At 37.3% G+C, this 20810-nt stretch overlaps 3 protein-coding genes and 2 long non-coding RNA genes across 11 annotated transcripts in view; 1 reads left to right on the plus strand and 4 right to left on the minus strand.

Moving 5' to 3' along the window:
* LOC124315050 (lysine-specific demethylase 4C-like) overlaps window positions 1–4881 on the minus strand; it is a 291933-nt gene extending 287052 nt beyond the window's left edge. The window contains exons 1-7 of one of the 6 annotated variants that reach the window (XR_006911482.1): window positions 4744–4881; window positions 4561–4670; window positions 4307–4356; window positions 4015–4238; window positions 3654–3888; window positions 3238–3321; window positions 2834–2998 (exon numbers count right to left, since the gene is read on the minus strand). The gene's annotated coding sequence lies outside the window, so the exon portion shown is untranslated. Of the gene's footprint in view, window positions 1–2833; window positions 2999–3237; window positions 3322–3488; window positions 3612–3653; window positions 3889–4014; window positions 4239–4306; window positions 4357–4526; window positions 4671–4743 lie in introns of those variants that run through there. The other 5 variants (XM_046780418.1, XM_046780427.1, XM_046780437.1 and 2 more) reach the window with 5 other exon arrangements.
* LOC124318312 lies at window positions 457–1827 on the minus strand. Its single transcript, XM_046782820.1, has 3 exons — window positions 1780–1827; window positions 1004–1108; window positions 457–914 (listed from the first exon to the last, which is right to left on the minus strand). Exons 2-3 carry the CDS (start codon window positions 1077–1079, stop codon window positions 649–651), a joined length of 342 nt encoding a protein of 113 aa, XP_046638776.1. The 5' UTR covers window positions 1080–1108; window positions 1780–1827; the 3' UTR covers window positions 457–648.
* A 366-nt stretch (window positions 4882–5247) lies between the features above and the next one.
* LOC124320704 lies at window positions 5248–6630 on the plus strand. The gene is made up of 4 exons (XM_046783576.1): window positions 5248–5448; window positions 5518–5754; window positions 5819–5899; window positions 5974–6630. Exons 2-4 carry the CDS (start codon window positions 5539–5541, stop codon window positions 6628–6630), a joined length of 954 nt encoding a protein of 317 aa, XP_046639532.1. The 5' UTR covers window positions 5248–5448; window positions 5518–5538.
* A 692-nt stretch (window positions 6631–7322) lies between these two features.
* Window positions 7323–10686, minus strand: LOC124318825. 2 transcript variants are annotated; one of them, XR_006912520.1, is made up of 8 exons: window positions 10630–10686; window positions 10296–10546; window positions 9609–9786; window positions 9285–9421; window positions 8823–8966; window positions 8342–8454; window positions 7936–8040; window positions 7323–7724 (listed from the first exon to the last, which is right to left on the minus strand). It is a non-coding gene; the product is annotated as an uncharacterized LOC124318825 (long non-coding RNA). The 2 variants fall into 2 exon arrangements; XR_006912514.1 differs by lacking the exon at window positions 7323–7724 and having other exon boundaries at window positions 7816–8040.
* A 4692-nt stretch (window positions 10687–15378) lies between these two features.
* LOC124319385 lies at window positions 15379–20400 on the minus strand. The gene is made up of 11 exons (XR_006913084.1): window positions 20288–20400; window positions 20123–20201; window positions 19439–20017; window positions 19297–19370; window positions 18720–19026; window positions 18531–18643; window positions 17417–17511; window positions 17285–17354; window positions 17082–17214; window positions 16945–16994; window positions 15379–16878 (listed from the first exon to the last, which is right to left on the minus strand). It is a non-coding gene; the product is annotated as an uncharacterized LOC124319385 (long non-coding RNA).
* Between the last annotated feature and the right edge of the window lie 410 nt (window positions 20401–20810).

Here is a 20810-nt window from a genome sequence, read left to right on the forward strand (position 1 = left end):
TATTTGAAAGAACACGGAAAACAAAGAACAGGATGGAATCCACAAATGAATTTTATACAAATGAAATTTAGGTATCTACGTCGACAATCTCAGCATCACCAGACATTCAAAGGCCCTTCAGCAATTAAACAAAGGACACTGAACGGCGGATTGTCTACATTATTATTTCATCAGGTACTGGAAAACATTTCGAAAGACGCCATGCAACAATAAAAACAGACCCATTTGCCAGGGGGGAACGATTGAACCAGTTGAGAATAAGAAGAGGCCGTTTTTACTATCATTCCAGATCGACGGTATTGTCCAGCAAACTGTCGGTACTATAGCCGTCGAAAAGTTGACCGCAATCAACTTTAGAGCTACAACACTTTCTGCAAAGATAAGAGCACTGATATGAGTAAAACTGATTGGACTGTTGAATGAAATTAAATGTCTAACATACCCGAGTTAATAATTAAAGTTGAATTTGTAAGTCTGCATGATTGAAATTGATGACGTGGGCGTTTTCTTGCTGGTACAGGGTAGGAGAAGGACACTAGAAAAACACACCAATAATCTCCAAACACTTGCGGCTTTACAACTACAACCGATTCCGGCTCGTTGGTTGGAAGTCGCAATTATGGGGTGAGATATGTCTTGATTGGTTTGTTAGATTCGATTTTCAGCGTTTCGGTTGTGCGATGAAATAATAACAAAAGACGATGGTTCGTTTGTCTCCGACTGCTGGCTGCTGTCAACGGATGGAGTAGCCGGCGGAGCGACGAACGTCGGAGGCGGGCGGACGCGGACTTCGTACGGCGACGAGTAGACGTCGTTGCCGAGAGCAGCGGATGATTTCGGCGGAGTCTTGACGGGTTTCCCACTGGTCAATTTCGTTAGCAATTTGAATTCGCCGCGCATAATCTTCTCCCACACTGAAATAATAATATCCAAATATGAAAAAGATTAGAGAAATGAATCGTCGCCAGCCACAAAAGGGAAAATAATAATTGTTGAATCGTACCGATGGTTTTGTCGTCGCGTTGGTAAGGATCCATCATGTCGAGCGAGTGTTCACTTTCGCTGACCAGATTCGACATGCCGTACAGCGTCAAAACCTTGGGGCAATCTGCGGGAAAATAAAAGAAACGAAAAATAAAAAGTTTGTAAAATGACTACAATCAGTTGATTGTGCGATGCTATCGCTTCTATATTCTAATCGCTATCATCAGATCCAGTACCGAGAAAAAGTGCGACTTGAAAAACTTTTAAAATGATCATGCGCAATCTGCAAGCAAGCGCTTAGTATGTCGTAGTAAGTAGACGAGATATGCAAATTTCGTTACGAGACGCCGGCTTCTAACCTTCACTATCGTGTGAGTGTTTGACGTCATCAGTTTTTGGCCAAAAGGAATTTCCTCGGCTGGGCCATAAACACTTCAGCGCGCTATAGATGACCGTGACTTTATAAACGCGCAGCGTCAGTTTCGTGACGTAACCTGCGGATTAATGGCGGGCAATAACAGCAGAGACTCGAGAATATAATGCTCTTCGCGTGCGTGCAAATATTTGAAAATCAATGCAATGCCTTTTTTGGGGTATAAGCTATTTTAAGATCCTCACATATCCTGGTCGAAATACGAAATCTAACAAAAATATTTATGGCCGTTTTCTGCCAAATGCATTTTTGGGCGTTCGTGTCAAATACAGATTTTATTTGGAACATTTTACTCCGAAAAACTTGTTCTTATTTTTTCGAGAAGATTTACGCGATTAAGAATAATGAAGTCAAATAATTACCGGGGATGTCAGAAGTCTTGCAGTACTGTTCCACTAGATCCGTACTCGTACTCGTATTCTCCGTACAAAGACGATGTAGAATTCCGCTAAACTAAACCATCGCTTTTTGTCTCATTGCCGCAGCGGTGGTGGCGGGTTGCGTTTAAACTCGTGCAGTAGTAAACCGCCTTGTACCGGACGCTCTGTCTATTGAATTTTTTGAACATTTTAAAAGGAAAATAAAAGGAAAAGTTAGTTTATATAGTGTTTTTTTTTATTTATTACATATATTACATGGTTAAGGTTTAACACTGTTTTATAGGGTTAAGGGTATAGATTTAAGGGTTGGTAGATGTATATTTACAGGGTTTGAAGGATTGGAAGGTGTATATATTTTTGGGGTTTGGAGATTAATTGGTAGGGTTATAAATTAACGAAATTTTTATCCAAACTTGAAATATCCTCCCTCCCCCCTCCAACATCCACCTCTTTACTTTCCCAACCCCAAAAACATGTTTATTATTTGTTTGACATAAACATATTCCCATATTTCTTTTTTGTTTCTTCTTAACATATTAAAGCACTACATTGATACAATGCCAATTTAATAAAGTAATAATGCAACTTCGGTAACACGACACCAGCACGGCCAATTGAACTTGATGCAGAAAGATCTATCACCAGCATAGGCTGCAACAACGTACCACAGCGGACACCAACTACGCGATCATACACGTTAAAACTGTAACCAAAATTAAATGATTTAATCTTCACCATCAATGGAAATGCTCTCTGAAAAGACAAATTAATGACACTTATATGGTTTAGTTAAACAAAATATCCTGAAAACAATATCTGATAGCTTTAGTTGAAACTAAAACAGAATGTGTGATTTAAACTACTACAAAGAAGAAAGAGAAGCTAAGATTTAACTGAAGGTTAATCCTGGTTTTTAAAAAATCAATTAGGTACTATCAAGCAGTAAATTCTCGCGATAACAACAAAAATGACACAAGTATAGGTAAACTATGAAACCTCTCAGTGTCGGTAAGCAAGCTTTTGAATCAGCCAGACAATAAGAAGGTCAAAGTTGATTGGAATATTTACTTCAGTTGTTCATGTTTCTTCATTTGACGAAACACACAGCAGTACAGGTAGAAGGGGGACACCCTTTACCAGCTGGCTGCATCAAATCCATGTTAACATTGGGCAGCAATGATGAAGCTCAGACTTTACCAGACTGTTTATAAAAAAAAAAAAAAAAAAAAAACTCAATTACTATCAAGGACACAGCGTCTCAAATGACAAAAACAAAAAGTGACAGAAGTTAAAGATAACAATCCTTCAGAATAAATGTTGATAAGGATCCTTCAACTAGCAAGCTTTTCCAAGGTAGACAAATTAAGTTCTACAACAGGAAAGTTAAGACATAGTCACCAACTAATTAAGTCTCACAGTTAGAAAGTTGAACATATATACCTGAAGTGCTTCTTACAAAACATACAGCCGGTACGTACAGGAAAAAGAGACGACATCTTCGCAAATTGTAGGCCACATGATCAGCTGAAATTTCCAAGTAAAAATTAATAGGCTAGGTTACCACACAAATAACTAAATTCATACACAAATAATTAAGATTCATTCACATCTAACAGTCCAAAAAGGAAATAACATTTTTATGAAGAAAACTGTAAAGAAGGAAAATACGGCGTACGGATAAACTAACGATACCTTTCAATCAACAATCACAATCAGTGCTACAAAAAAATGGCGGCGGGCTTACGTAACTAAGACTTATTGTTCCATATCAGTAGTTGACTAGTTGTAAATGTGAATCATAGATGGCGATGAAGCCACATTATTCTGCAAGTTTAAGTAATATACAACATAACTACCTTTGTTGTTTAATTAAGCTTTTTTGGGCAGCGCGAGACGAACAGGTAGCAAGGTACGATATTCCAGTAAAATGGCAGCTGTTTCAGGCCACGTGATCAGCAGTTTGTCTTCGATGACCATGTTGAGGGGAGGTGGCCTGGTAAACGGGAATCTTGAGCCACATCTTAGGTTGAACTCTAGGCAATTGCTGTTGCTGTCTGGGCAAAAAAGAAGTTTCGAAGAATGCTTATCCCCCTAAAGGCCAAAAAATAAAATAAAAAAAGAATTGATAGTTATCATTTATGTCCAAAATCCACGAAAACCCAATCAGATTACAGAGAAATCAGAACGAGACAAATTGAAAGCTTAAAAGATGATTACCATCGGAGGAATTAGAAGCGTCTGTTCCGGAGCCAGTTACCCAATCAAGCTAATCCCTTCCGCCAGGGAAGTGTACCGTCGACAAACGTTCCATTTGTGGTAAAATTGCAGAAAGAAACTCGTTCGATGGGTGAATTATGTGACGTTGTTGAATTTCGTCCGACATTAAGCGGAAAACTGCAATCGTTCGGTTCTGTCAACTCTCCTGTCCATTGAAGTCCTCTCTGAGGAGGAAAAAAAGTTTACGACATCATTCGACGGGATGAAACAAGAAACTTGATAGTTAGCTCACTCTGTTCTTGGCAACCACTCCCTTTCACCAGCTGGCAGCAACAAAGTCACCTGCATGACAGTAATGAAACTCAGACATTGCCATCTTCTCAAATTCTTCAATAGATAAGGAAAGGGATCTCTAACCTTAACATTAACTAATAAAATCAAGACAGATTTATACAAATTGCATCTACATGGGATAGCACTTTATACTTTTGTTCGACATAAAAAATGCTAACCTTCTTATTTGGCTTACAAGTAATTTATAATTACCTATGCAGATTTCCTCTTTTGGTCACATTTGTCATAGTAGAGACCATCTCAAAGACGCAACTTCATGCAAATGCAGTGCCCACGTGGAGAAAGACAAGATCTTCAACATGCTTTAACAGATAGATTGAAGAAGATTAGCAAATGAACTTTTTCGAAAAGTGCAAACTCTTAAGATTCACTTACTTGTTTTAAATAGTTCACTCTCGGTTCAGCTTGGTCGAATGACGTGGAAATACCTTAACTTGTGACGAAACGTGCAAAATAAAGCAAGAGCAAGAGACGACATTTTGGGAAATTGAACGGCAGGCCACATGATCAAACGGAATAGCCAAGTATAAATTCCAGTACACGTCCTTCCCTGTAAATTCACCAAACACAAAATTTCATTTTTAAATAAACTTGCAGAATAAAGCAGAAAATGCCAGGAAAGAAAGTCTCCCGCAATCACTAAAGTAAACATTCTCGTACAGCGTCTCGAAGTCAAAAAAAGTCATCTCTCACTCTCAGCACTTTGATAACAAACCCCCTACATCCCTAAACACTTTAATCCCTATACACACTGAAATATTAAGCATTTAAGCCACCTAGTGACAGCCTTTGCATCCACGGACAATGGACAGTGCTTTTTTTTTTTCATTCTTTGGCGACGTGACGACGACTAAAGCTTACCAGCTGATTCTGGATTCACGAGGTAGTGTCTGCGTGACTGTAGCATCGTGATTGTTAGATTGTGTATCGCGAATTCGTGACTGCTTGTGACGGAATTGACTCGAACTTCGTACACGTACCTTCCTTTGGTTGAGAAAAAGCTCGAAATACATTGACTTTGCTCGAGTACCATTTGCTCGAGTATTGAAGACTTCACATTTTTCTTCAGTTTCTCACTCATTATTACATAATATTATTCAACTGGTTTGTGTCAAGTTGTCATAATTAACCGCGATCAATTTGTGTTCCTTAGATTCAGTGAGGGAAAAAATGAGTAACACTCCAGATAACAGTTCATGGAAAGATAGCAGAGTGAAACAGAGGAAACTATTTTCTGGTGAAGAAGGAAGTCAAGGAACAGAAGCAGAAAGTCACATTTCTAATGAAGAAAGGGCAGAAAGATTGGAGCGTGCTTCAACCTCCAAAAGTGTTGATGCTGTAAAAATCAAAAATTCTGTTGTCGAAGAAAGAAATTGTTTCTACAAGGTAAATAAGGAAATTTGTGTCCGCTGTCTAACCACCATTAATCCTTTACACATGCTGTTTGTAGAATGCAGCACAGTCCTCTGCCAAACAATGCCCTGAAGCTGGAGACGTGACGCCTAAACGTAGTCTGCGTATAAAAACACCGGTAATTACACATTTAAATTTAAACTCCGTGCCAGATTGAAACTTAATTTTACCTTTGAATGTTTTTCGATACAGGTTAAGAACTCCGTCTCGGAAATTAAAAAAAGATTCGGAGATTGGACTAAAGAAGAACAAGAAAGACTTCTCTCCATCTTTCAAATCGGTTTTGATGGAGATTTCAAGAAATTGGCGGCCCAATTCCCCAACCAAACTGTTGATAGCGTTCGCTATCTATTCACTCAATTTGAGGAAGACCGGGAGAAATCAGATAAGGAAATGATTTTGGACACCAAAATTGAAGAACTTCGCGAGATGAAAGGTGTTGACTACTCGCCCAATATGGCACTGTACTTTCAACTGCAGTCACTGCATGAAACACGCCCAGCTCCGTCTCTAGTCCAAGGGGTCGACTATGCAGCCATCTACGCCAACATAGCAGCACTGATACGGGGTGAAGTGCCCAAGAAACTTGACCCAGGGACAATGGCGAAATTTTCCCAGCTGTGGCAACTGCACAAACAACGTATCCTAGCGCAACCTGAAGTTCCCTATCCAGAATTCAAACCAAAAGAGGGATCTGCTCTCGAAAGGAAGATGGAGTTAACGGAACGAAGATCCGAGAAATGGTCAGCTGACGAGTTGGAAGCAAAAGAAATTATTCTTTCGGAAGACGTTTCTACTATCGAAGAGTTTTTCCTCTCCCATGCGTCAGTTAACCCTTCTAATGGATAAACTTGAGCTTTAAATTGTTTAAAAAAATTGAAATTCGATGTTACGTGTTTTGCTTGAAATCGTTTCGGCTTAAACTGTGTTTTAATAAATTCAACCTGCCATTGCATACTAATCAATTACTTGTCGAATATTTCATTGAGAATTGTCTTGCAAGAAAACCGGAAAAGAAATGGATATTGCTCAGAGTTATTATTAGGTTTACTGTTCAATGAGTAGGACTATTATTATTATTTTAAAATTGCGAAACTTTACTCTTATAAAGAAAAATGCTTTTGGGGTGGGAAATGAAGATGAAATAAAGCCAAGCACAAAATTTCAAACCATTAAGCTGAATAATAATTATATCTGGCTGGTTAATAAATAAAACAATTTGATGCTTAGGATTAAGTTGGCTCATCCCAGCTGATTTGGTTTTCATAACAAACGCTCGAGAATGAGTCAATGAGCCTTACGTTTTAGCTAAAAAGTACGTGTACTTGAAATCAGATTTCAACTCACATTCTTAGTTTACATTCAAAAATTTAAAAAAGCAGCAAAAACCAATTCAATTAGGAAGATGATTTGGCCGTATGAAATGGACGATTCTATCGATCTAACTAAACTCTTTGTCGACAAAAGAATAAAATTGCGTAAACAAAGGTACGCTTTCTTTTATGCTGCATTACTAAAACCCAAAGAGAAACACCTAGCCTAGGTTACGCATGCCAACGACACGACATTCGTTTGGATTGGGATTGAAAGAAACTCGGCAGTGGACCAGTCTGTATTAAGGATAACTAACCCAAAGTTTTACTATTTCTAATCGAGTTTCTTTCCATCTTTGCTCGAGTCTTTGTGTTCAAATGCGGAAGAAAAAAAGCATGAAAAGGATTTAGGGCTACATCGCATCGTCAACTTCCTGAATCGATAATTACCACTACAAATAAAAAAAATAATAATAATAATAATAAATGATTCATCAATCTTTCTTTGTTCGATAAATCTGAATATCGGTCACTTGTTGCGTCAACTTTTGAGATACCGGTATTGGCCGTTTAGATAGACAACTAGATAACTGCACAGTGCAGAGTAGTCCAGCACAAAGAAGTCAAAACCTATCGCAAGGTATAAAATAGTCAACGGGCCACATGTAGAAACGAACCAGTTGAACTAACTCGTAGGAACGACCGAGGAATTCAAAAAAGATAAATCGGAAACAAATTCTTATTTTATTTTCCAGTTACGATACGACTAAAGCAAATAAGTACTTCAAGAAATCATTTGCTGAAGTTTACTAGCAGATTGAAAAAACTGAATCAATTCTACCGTAATATGGTGAATGCAGATGCAAATGCCCGCATCAAACGCCAGGTAGAAGTTTACGATTAAAACACCAGGCCTGATTCCATTGGGAAGATTGATCATTGATGCCTGTAAATAAAATTTTTAAGACAATTTTGAAGACTTTAAATAATTTAAGACAACTGTGTAATGCAAGTCTGGGCAGAAGTTCCCCACAAAAGATCTAATCTGAACTCTCACTGTTTACCACACTTCAACAAACTCCATATCTTACAACTTCAACTTGACTACTCAACTGAAACTATATCGATCACCAACTCAGCATCTGTTGTCAAACTTAATATTTTTTTATAATCTACAATTTCAAATTATAAATCTATAATGTGGCAAAGTCATGGCTATGGTGAAAAAAGTAATTGATGACATTTACCCTGATTTTGAGAGTGATCCCACGGATTCCACAAGTTGTTTTTTTCATGATGTGTCAATGGAATATTCTGGAATCCATCCCTCCAGGAAATTTGTGTAGACAGGTGATGATACCTAAGAATTGAAAAGAAATCTACAAAATTAGCAACTGGTCATAATTATCAACTTGTTACCATATTGTGTGTGGTATTAAGAAAATTCTATTACTGGAGTATCGGTCACTGTTAAAACACCAATAAGAAATAGTCAAAATTAACAAAATTAAAAAGCTGACAGCTTTTGAGTTAAAATCTATTGCTCCCAGAATCTGGGAGGTGAACCGAGTAATAGCATTTCTGGCTATTGCCCCCATTATGCTCTGTAAACTGTGAACATACTCTTAATAGGGCTTAACAGATATCTAAATTTGCTTTTTAAATTAATTTTCTCTATAGAAGAACTTAATCAAAACGATTAATAAAATTTCGTAGTCGGATACTTACGAACTTTAATTTTTTTTCGTTTTGGTCCAGTTGACGGCACAAGTACGACCAGAGTACGACTGAGTTAACTCAGTACAAGAGTCTACGATAATTTTGACAGCTGACAGCAAATTGCTAAAAAAAAAGAGCAGCCTGTAGCTCCACCTAGTGGCGAATTGTAACATTAGAAATTGCACGTTTTTTTCAAGCGCGCATTTTCAAAAAAAAATTTGAAATCATACTGGACTACATAAAGAATTGCACATGTTAAAAGAATTTTAATTCAACTTCAATTTTCAAGATGTTCAAGAATTGTTTTGCAAACATTAATTATTTGAATTAGATTATCTGAACTGGCAGTTTCTAGATAAGCACTTCTGACGTCTCGTAATGCTTGAATCAATTCTTTTTTTAAATTTGATTTTTTGTTTGATTGATAACTTTGGAAAAAGGGAATGGAAATACAGCTGAAGTATTTCTAACATATCCTCTATATCTTGACAGTCTCCTTGAGGCGGTTGGAATCGATGTTGTTGGATTGGCCAGTAGTCAAATAGTTCAGTTTTTGTAAGGAAATGCATGGACAATTCTTGAAGTAAATGCTTGCTAGTTATTTCCACCTAGGAAAAAAATTCACATTTCATGAGTTATTAAGTGTCATTACAGGTTCTGTTTTGCAGTGCGAAAGCAATAAACCAACAAAGGATGGATGGCGAAATTTGGTTTTTGAAATGGGGAAAAGCGAAGCGTCATCTAGATGGTAAATTTGAACTGAAGCATTCAAAATATTCAATGTGATAATCTTACCAAGTTTTTGAAGGAAATTTCCAATCACTGCTATTCCAGCTAGAAGGATTGGAATTACACAATGTATTAACCCGTGAAGAAGACAAAACAGTCCAGCAGTCCAGCGTATGTATTCCCGTGACTGCAACACCAGTAATATGTAAAATTGATCCAGTATCCAGTCTGTCCACATGGAACGCTAAACTTGGGGGAATAAAAATAAATAAATTCTAATAATAAAAAAAAAATGTCAATTAAGATACGGTTATTCAACTGTTATTCATAATTAACCATAGCAATAACTCTATGATTAGATTTTAAACATTTGCCAAACCGAATAAAGTGAAAATGACACCAAGCGTGTGACAATAGAGATAAACGGCAATAAGAACAATGCACTTTGACCGTCCCTCCATAGCTCATTTTATTAAATGATCCGACACTTTGAATTATTAGCGAGAAAAGGTATCATAGGGAAGAAAAAAGTTGTTAGGAACACCGAAAAACGAGTCGCATTTCGCTGTTTTCGCAAGTTCGAATCTTACAAGCTTCAAGAACACCGCAGTAAAAGCATTTTTAGTTTGGCTGAGAAAAGAGAAAGTTAAAATTCTAAGTTCGGTTAAAATTGAGTAAAATGGCGTTCAAAAAGCTCGAGAGAAAGTGCCAGTCGGACGCGGGCAGAGGGAAACGGAATGAAAAGGAACGTACGTGACAACACTCAACTTCCGCCATCAGATACTCGTTTCCGTAAGTTGCATAGGGAGACTTATCAGAAACACATGTGTCAGGTAAAATCCAAGGTCTTTCCATTGGAGTTCACATTTGTGCGGCAAAAGTTTCAGGGAATCGCAAACAAAGTGAGTTATTGTTGCCAGCTATTCTCAGTCGAGACGAACCCATTTCTTCAGTGTGGATCACAACAGGTGAGTTGACACAATTATTCATTTGTATAATCAAAACTAATCATAAACAAATCAACAAATCAATAAACGAAATATTAGAATCCACAACCTAATCCTAATAATTCACGTATGAAAATTACCTTTGCCAATTACAAGACAGCGGCGAACAAGACTTTTCTCGACTCCAGGTTCTAACCAACTGTGAGTAAGAAACGAATGCAATAGGCGGAACCAACTGGAAAATTTCTGTCTAATGGCTCCTCCTTTCGCTGGAAAGGAGGAGCTTATTTAGGACAACTCCCACAAATAAATGTGAAGGCTGAACATCAAGCGAATTTTTCGGTTAAGAGTTTAAGGCAAAAGTCGCTAGGGAGCAGCTAATAGAAAAAGAATCACACGACAAGAAATATCAGCTGTTCATTACAAAGGCTACGTCAAAGAAAATTAAAATTTTAGAAAAAGATTTAAAGAAATTCTTTCACGATAGAATCAAATTGGCAACATTTAAAAGCTTAGAAAGTTAATTCGCCTAATCCCCAAAAAGAGAAATTGCATTGGGCAGCATTCACAACGGCGATTTCTAATTCAGCTAGGGATTGATGTCTCTCGTCGCAATACTAACAAGAAGGATGTTCGTTCCCCAAAGGCTTGACGCCTTGACGTAACCAAATGAGGAGAGTTTAATAGTTGGCATCCTTTGTGGATGTCTCGTCCGTCTGGCAACCGCCAGTCTCCGTCGTTAAAACACCAAACTGGGAAGTTTTTCCTATCAGCATCACTTTGCATAATAAAGGTGCAGCACTGCAGCCAGATGTGTCACGGGGTTTAAAGAAACGTAAGTCGTCTAGAGAAAACACGAAAGCTGCATGATGTCACAAACATTCCTATCTTGTTATTCAAATGAGTTTACCGGAAAAACGACCAAGTGGTCACCTTTTTTTTGTATTTAGCCGTTCTAACTCTTTTTCAATTTCAATTCGTTTCTAGTCAGAACAGAATAAACAGGAAAAATAAAATAGCCAAATAATAAACTCTAAATCTCGAATGCTCAATATTTCATTTATTCACTACGCATCATGCTTCCCCTTATTTCAGACACAAAAGTTTGAACTAATTCGACACGAATAGACTTCATCTTGTATCGTTCAATCAAGCAATGGAATGCAATATGCGCATTTGGGGCTAGTAAAGGGTTGGTTCAATTCTCAGTTGTTTCAATTCTCTTTGACAATTTCTCTTGAATGTTAGCAGTTTTTCTTCTTGAATGCCGGACGATTCACAAAATTTGATCATTCCCCGAAGCATTTGCTTCAGCCATTCCAAATCCTTAATCTTCTCGTGAGTCCCATCGTTCCGCCTGAATCTTACAACTTCCAAAGCCTTATTGGCCTTTTTATAGTTAGCTGTGGATAGGCTTGGGAAAAAAGTTCTGCTCCAATTGTGCACGTATACGAGAATTTCATGCGCTCCTTTATTTTCTAGATCCTGAGTTTCTTCGTCATTGGGAAACTTGTTTCTCAAATGGTCCAGTAGATAATCGACAAATTGAGCGTACCACGCCTGCAGAACAATAGGCCGCCTCTTCTCATTTGATTGCCAATAAAATCCGTTAATTAAAATAAATCTTGGATCGGCAAATCCCATTCCAGCCATCTTTCCAATTTTAAATATTAATCTTGTCGATCAATTTAGATCTAAGGAGAAAAAACAAACAAACGTACAAATTTGTTATGGTTGTTGAACGAAAAAAAGGACAATAAGCAATAAGCGTACCAGCCAGATATTTCAAAGGTTTTGAAAATTCATTTGCCCGATTGCTGGACCAGTTGGCTCGATATTCCTACAAAATGTAACTAGAATTGTTGAGCTAAACAGTCATCGGCGGACGAGCGAAGCGACAAGATTCTTCGTTGACACACGAACGACAAAGACTGGTCAAGGGTTATATCTATGGGTGTTTTATAGAAGACTCTAAAGTCCACCCTACAGTTAAGCATATGTACGACAAAGGTGTCGCACGAAAGAACTGCGACTTTTTCTGCCGGGAAGATGGGATAAATTGCCTCGTTCTAGCTGGAAGCGATTTCCTCTGACTTTTTTCAAACCAAAAAAGGCGTGTGTTAAGAAAGAAAGAACAAATGTTGGTATAAAAGCTGAACAACTGCGTAGTCGCCAAGAAACTTGGTGCTTGATCGTACGGCAGTCGACAACTTGTCAAGTCCTTGGCGGCAACACTTTGAAAATGGTGAAGTTGCACCTGCATTCACCTCTGGTACAATTATTTGACAATTTGAAAGTGTGATCAGTAGGCCTACAGTCTAAAAGGAATACAATTCTTCTACAACGGAATCAACATTGCATTCCATTATGGCTTCATCCGCCAGTGCAATTCATTTACGAAAATCAGGAATTCAGGCAAAAAAAACACTTTCGACGGCAAGGCTTGAACAACGTCGACGAAAAGTGTCAGCTTCCACCCAAAAACGCCCAGTGCCACACAGACAATCTCCAAAAACACCAGAAAAGTTATTTCGAAAGACCAGCCTAAGTGTAACGTCATCTGAGGAGGAGGAGGAGGCCGACGACGACGAATTATTTTCTGAAACAGAAGAGGAAGAAACATATTGGCATGGAACAAACTGCCTCAGTTGTGAACATCTTCTGAGCATCGATGAGAAAAACATGGCCCAATTACAACACCAATTGAAATTCGCTGCCATTTATTCGACATTTCATCGAGTAATGATGGCTCTTTACACAATCATTATTACCAGCCCAAATTCCAACGATTACAAAAAGGATTCAAACATATTCGATCCCAAGCAAGCAAAAGATCTCTGCGAGTTATCTGCGTCAAGTGAAATCATATCGAAAAACCAACCCGAATTATTTAAAGAAGCGGCTAAACTGAGCGACGAGTTGGTAGGGCCAACTAAATCAGACAAATTTAACTGCGATCACTACAAAAGGTATCTTGAGTTGTTGCTTGAAATTGCCAAATTAATCGTAGCTGACGAGGAGCTCATTGGAGATATTGAAACGTATCTGAAACCGTTTCGCCAGGAGCACAAAATCATATGTGGAACTAGACAACAAGAAATAAAAATGCGGAAATGGGGGGAAACATTTGTTGACTTGGGACATTCTCTAAACGATGCAAACTTTGGCAAAGATTTAAAAAAAATTACCGAACCCCAAAAAGGCAAAGACTTCTTACCGCAGAGTTACACATTCAAGTGCCACGGACAATAATCGCCTGCAAATTAATCAAGCGCAATAATCAAACCCAGTGCCTTTAAATATGTAACAACGTGTTTAACAATAATATGCATAATATTTTATTCAGTGATTCGTTTTTTTTTTTTCAAATTTGCTGTAGTATTGCAACAGGCTATACTTATATAACTTACATTTTTGTTATTTGTTTACGGATTTCACTCAACGAATCAATCAGAGATTCCTTCGTTAATTTTATTGCTATTTTAAAACGTTTGGTATTGAAATTTCATACGATCAAATTTACTTAAAAATGTGTAGGAATACAACTTTTTTAATAGATTTTGCAAGTTTGTCATTGTAGACTGTGAAGGTCATACTTTCAAAACATATCATGTCTACGAACAAAGCCTTTTATCCTTCGGGTTGAAACTTAAAGAGCTTGACAATTCCAAGGCAAAAAATTATCATTTTTATTATAGAAGATAAAGACTAAAGGCAGACACGCTCGGTTAATGCCGAAACTCAAAAAGCTTTTTCTCCCATACGATTCGAAATGTCGTGAAACTTTTGTTGATTAGGTTGCACAACCCAATATTCGTTTATCAGACCTGATACAGAACTGTTCTTTACAATAGTTTAAGCCTTTGAGGAAGATAATGATCTCTTATTTCCAAGAATTCGCAGCACTCCTTTTATTACAAAATAAATCCTGGAAAGGTTCCCCATGGAAACTTTCAGTCGTATAAATTCCCGCCCCAACATGCTGGAGGGCTCGTCCCCAAAACCTGAAAACATCCGCCTCATCGCCATTTTCATTCCCTAAGAGGATTTCCCCCCAAATGACATGCTGCGTGAAAGATATCACGGATATAAACGACAATTCTTTCTGCGTCTTAAAAGAGTTGCCGATGTTGCATGAGCCCGAAAGGAGTTGAGCACTTCCTTTTTTGGCAACGAACTGGACAATGAAATTCGTTTCTAGACTAGAACGATTCTAGAATAAATTCAAGTTAAAATATTCAATGAAATAGTAATCCAAAGAAATTAGAGTCAAGAAACGACGGCATTTGTGTTAATAATAGATCCGACTTTTGTGTTAACTAGAGTCAGTTACGAGTCACGCTATGAAACATGATGTGGACGGGATTTTCTAAATTCAAAATTTCTAAATTCAACTCAGGTCAATTCACCAACGAATTCCAAGGATTAGTCGATATAAATCTAATAAAAGGTAAAAGAGTGAAACAAACAAGCAGTTGTTTCGGGATTTCGTTGTACACGGCAACGCGATGAACGGAACCCAAATTTTGCCTCCGGGGGGATAATAACATGAAGTTTCAACATCAAGGTGAAATCGGCAAAACCGAACGAAAGGCTTTCAGGTAACGAATAAAACAGCCCACTGGCAACTGCATAACGTCACCATGCAACAAGTTTCACCTTTCGACATTGGCATAGAACGGAACTCAATTACGTCATTACCCGTGGTTAAAATACCGACAGCTGTTACCGCCTCCAATAAAAAGATTAACGTCTTCAGTTTTAACCAAACATCAAATAGGACTAGACTTTTGTAACCGTTAATGCAAAGACGAAAATTTCGGGATAAACTTAAAATAAACGGTTGAATCGGAAACAAGTGAAAAATATGAAAGGGAATAATATGAACGAGACCAATTGGACCGTCCAAATACATTTTTAAATCCAAAAGGAAAACTAGACTATTGGCAGATGCATTAACTGCAACTTATTAGACTAAATTATTACACCAAGTTGATAATTTTACAGACAGAAGTAAACGCTGTCCTCTTGCACAACACTCGAGATCAACTTGGTTGTGAGAGTTTCAAGAAAAAGCCCTTTACTTTAAGCAATTAGATAAAAACGACGATCAAATAAAAAGGTCTTCCGTCTTTCGAACGTGAACACGACCGATGGAAATCTTGAAATATAAAAATTTTGGAGGACGGCCGACGGCGACATTAAGAGTTTTCTACAATTTATTGCACATGGAACGGCATCAACCAAAATTTCACGTCAAACTTTCAGGTATGGAATTTATTTGAGACGTAGCGGGAACAAAAAAAAACGCCCGAGAATGAGCCATAAAATGGCAACAGAAAAGACAAGATAATCAAACAGAGAAGTGCAGTTTTGCCCCCCAGCAAAGCCAAACATTTTCCGAAAATGAAACATCACATGAAAAGTTACTGCGTTCTTTCTTCGCCTGTAGGTAACTAGGAATCGAACTAGGGTCCACACCAGGTGATTGACACCTAACGCGTTCGAAATGCGTACCATCAAAATTTATTTTTAAGTTGTGGCGAGTGCATCGCGGACGCAAAATGTTTCAACAGCAATCACGATCAACAGCTGTTACATCTTCAAGAGCGCATTCGCCAAAAGATAGACCGCAGCCAACAATAAGACAACAACGCCATGTCGCAACTTTCTCGGAAAAGAATGATGGAAACAGTTTTGGTTCAGCAACCCATTAGACTACGGCACGGATTTAACTGGCGCAACAGTTTTGCTAGAATTTAAACTGGCCCCTTTTGAAAATAGGCGAGACGTTCTGCTAAAACCGGAATCAATAATTCAAAAAAAGTTTGAAGCCCACAACAACGTAAAACCTTTTCCAAAAACGAAAACTAAATGGGTACTGCGTCCTTTCACGAGTGAAAACTAAATTGATTCAACTAGGGGTGGAATTTGGAAAATTTAAAAAGCCATTGTTTTTCCTCGACACAGAACAGAAATGCACTGGGACACAGAGGAGAAACCTCAAAGCCACAGTTATAAGGGAAAAAACTGCGTAAGGATTTAAACAACAAATTCCTTGGACGCTCACAACTGCACACCTCAAAGTGCTTGAAATGCGTCCTGTCAAAATTCACGTTCTTTCTCTTAATAGTAAAAATTGCACAGCAGTGCAGAGTGCACTACGGACTTTTTTCTCTACTGTACGTTGAAGTTGGAAAGCCAAATGTTCAACGTGAGGTGATTCGGATTGCGCAAGCTTTACGAAGCAGATGCAAACCAAATGCAAAGCACTGTTTGACAATAAAAATTGAAATAAAAGAAATGACTGCCTACCTTAACAGTCCATTCGTCAGCCAAGGAGAAGAAAAGGATTCGTCCGAGAAATTCAATTTCCATCCCAACGGAACCTTAAAATAACACAATCAAAAATATAATTTTCGAAAATTGCAATGAAATAAACTAATTTGTCTTACTGTCACTGTTCTCTGGTCTCTAGCAATGTCTCTGGTTAATAAAATCCTCTCTAATCCGTTTAAGTAATGACGGGTCCGAAGTTTCAACATGGAGGAATTAAATTTGGGTGTAATGAAAAACTGTACAGAATTTTTACCTTCGATTAAGACCTCTTCTTTGTAGATGCAGTTCCTTTTTTTAAGTTTTACGAGTTTAATTTTTATAAAATAGGCTGAAATGGCATCCAAATCACTACTCAAGTTGAATTTTTATTATCTTCTTCACCTGCACTGCAGTTGTAAATTTAATTCTTTCTTGATCAATAATTACATGCGACCGTAAAAATGATGAGAAATTCACCTGAATCCACTAAAATTATTAGTTCCATTATGTAGAAACCAGTATGTAGGTACAGCCTTTTCATGTGGAACTAAATGAAAGAGAGACCAACGTGGTATTACAATTAGAAATGTTAATATTGATCATTTTTACCCATTGATAAAAGGATTTTTTTCCAAGCACGACGTTTTGTTCTATAATGCGATTCCACTCAGTCGAAAACTACGTCAGCGAATCTCGAGGCGAATCTGAAATTTCAAACAAATCATATTTTTAAATGAATATTGATTGCACGTTGCAACATTTAAACGTTGAAAGAATAAATATCTTTGTTCGATTGCGGACATATAATTAATTTGGATTGCCGAACTACGAAACAGTTGACAATCGAGTAATTTCTTCGTTCAGAACCGACAGAATCAGACTTGACGGGACTGTGTAAGGGTCGCTCTGTGCATGGGCCATGTAGGATTGGAAAAAATGGACTCAAGGACTTTTGTAGGGCTACTACGACGTCATAACAACCCATAAAACTACACTTAGGAGGTCAGACACTGCTTTGAACATAATAAATTAAAAACGACCAATTCAATCGTATTTGTGCTTTTCTGTACCAGTACAAAAACAACATAATATTCGGCTAAAATCAAAAATTCTCAAACGTCATGGTGTTGAGTGCGGGCAAAAAACAGCTCAACCCAGACAACCTATAAACATTGGCAGTATCCCAGACGATGTGTTGATGTTTTACTAAAATGTGAAGCCTCATTTCCACAAATAAAGCGACACTAGGATGCTGTTGACGCCGAGATGCGATGTCTCAGCTCACTTGTGGGTGGACAGAAAGCAGACAGAATGTTTGGCTAGACAAATAAACCAGATCCACTTTAAACTTTTTCGATACGTCGATGCCGCAAGTTAATAAAACTATTGAGATGGGACAATCGCTCAGTATTATCCCAAAACTTTTAAGAAAAAGCAACTGAAATCTTAGGATTAAAAAATGTCAAAGGTAACTAGAGCATCGGTGAAATTGACAAAAACGAGTAATGATAAAAGAACAAAACGACCTAAAATTATTCGCGACAATCAATAAAAATCTTGACAATAATTTAAAAAAATTAAAAAAAAAAACGTCAATTGCAAGAAAGAAAAACCCGAGTGAAATCGCATTTCCACTGAAGTGTGCAAGAATAAAAAACAACACAACCGGAAATGGCGTTTCTAGAAATTCAAACCCGCTAATAGAAAATATAAAGTGCCTTACCATTCACGTTGTTAGCTAGCTCACAAATCTGCCAATCTGGATGATGTAACCGCTGCTATCCGCTGGGTTTAGTTTTGATTTGTTGTAGGGCAGCGGTTAATGGTGTTCCTGATCTGAAAGAAGGAAGAGAGATTAGAACTATAAACGGAAATATTATTTTTATTGTGCAAGGATAGGCACAGATTTTACCTTAAGATGTCATGTAATGTTATACTAAAGAAACGGATCATCGGAGGATTTGGACGTCAATGATAACCCAATAAAGTTGTGAGTCATCTGAATGAAAAAAGAAAAGAATTTACATTAATAATTTGAAGAAAAAAATAAACATTCAAACGAATGAATGGTAATTAAGAATACACAACTAACGAGTGAACAAGATTAATTAATTGTCAGCAATTGAAAAACCAAAGTAAAGACTGAAGGTCGTCATCAAAGAACGGGTAAAGTCAACCGAAGAGACGGCATTCACAAAGGACCCCGTGTAACCCTGGATCTATGAAGAAAGTCAGAAAATTTAGAATTGCTGGTGAGCATTAACTGAAGACATAGAGGGATTAAGTAAAAGGGCATATTAAATTTCACAAATGAAGAGTAGATGATTGAATGCATTTTCTCTCTACGATAAACGCCTTACTAGCTTTCTAAACAGTTGAGTTAAATAACGTTTTCCCACTGGAATCCTACAACATAAGCATTCGCTCTTAATCCACTAAATCCAGTTCATCAGGGTCGAATTGGTGTTTCAATTGTCCATGTTGTTTACCTCCTGTTGTTGATGACCCTAGCCATTTAGCATTTTTCTTTGCAGGTCCGTCACCGGTGCCTTTTCTATTACTCCTGAACAACACAAATTAAAGAAATTTTAGCAAATGAAAATTGTATTATATTGCAATTACACATCTCACCTTGAATATTTGGAGACCATTAGTTACTTTAAGCAGCAATTGGAAAGCTTTTTAAATGACAGGTTCCAGTTGTTGTTTTGATAATGATAGTTAAAAACCTAAATTTTCAAGAATTAAACTAAACCTAGTCAACAAGTTTGGCCAGTATTGCCCAGTTCTATATTATTGGTGGACCAACTGTTTTTTGGAATTGTAGGACATGTAATTAAAACATTGTAGAATGCACACTGCATGAACCTAGTTTTATTCATTCATGATTGATATTTATATAAAATGCTGTAGGATGTTGGAAATTTTCCTCATTCTGTTAATCAAATTATCAGTGTCGAAATAGCAAGTTTCTAACAAAGCTAGGTTGATGTCGTCTAGTGTGCTGATAACATCCATTCTGAATTCACTTTGCTGTCGAGTAGTCAACATGGGGAGTATTACCCGAGTAGACATTTGAAAGATGGATTTCATTTCCTTGATTTGATGATATAGGTGTGTTTCTAGAATCCTGAATCCCTTGACTTCCAGCTTGTTTCGCAGTGTAGTGCTAAATTCAAGAACCGAGTCCTCAAAAGACATCAAAGGACCCTTTTAAAGTGGAATACATATAGGTTGATAACAAATTATTAATATAATAAAAATTGCACTAAACAAGAAAGGCCACCAATATCTTAATAGCTGAATGTTTTTTACCTTTAAAACCTCATGTCGATTTACATTCGATGGCGACAACATACTGTGAAACACGTGTAATCTCTTGGGGGCTGGCAGCCTGGTCAAAGATAAATAACATTACAAATAACCACTTCAAATTTTTATAAATCTGGTTGAGAAATAAGAAAATAGAATTTTACTCACGTTCGTATCAAAGCAGATCTCGAACTTGATAGAAATCGCCGAAATTGAAAAACCTTATTACGAACAGACTACGAACTACTGAACGAGCTGATCAAACATCTGAGAGGAATCAGCTGTTGCTGTAGTTAGTAAATCTCGGTTTTGCCGCTAGAGGGTAATACGATTCTAATTGTAATTTGATTGTCCTAACCATTCCCCTCGGAAAGAATAAATCCTTCTATTACTTTTTTTTAAATCTTTTCCTTAAACAACTAAAACTAGACCACTACACAAGTACACAATAATAAAATTATATTTTCTTATACAAGCTAATGCGGCTGCCTAATAGAACGGAAAAATTACCCTAGTTTACCAGCAGTTGTAAAATGTTTCCATCATTTATTCCTTCCGAATACTTAAGATACAAAGGTACGAACGAATTCCATGATGAATGAATGAATGAATGAATGAATGAAACATTATATTGTTAAATTAAGTATTCGAGTGCAATGAAGTGCAATTGGGGCTAGTAAAATTGTCCATA

This window comes from Daphnia pulicaria, chromosome 1 (genome assembly GCF_021234035.1).
Source record: "Daphnia pulicaria isolate SC F1-1A chromosome 1, SC_F0-13Bv2, whole genome shotgun sequence".
Lineage (NCBI taxonomy): Eukaryota > Metazoa > Arthropoda > Branchiopoda > Diplostraca > Daphniidae > Daphnia > Daphnia pulicaria.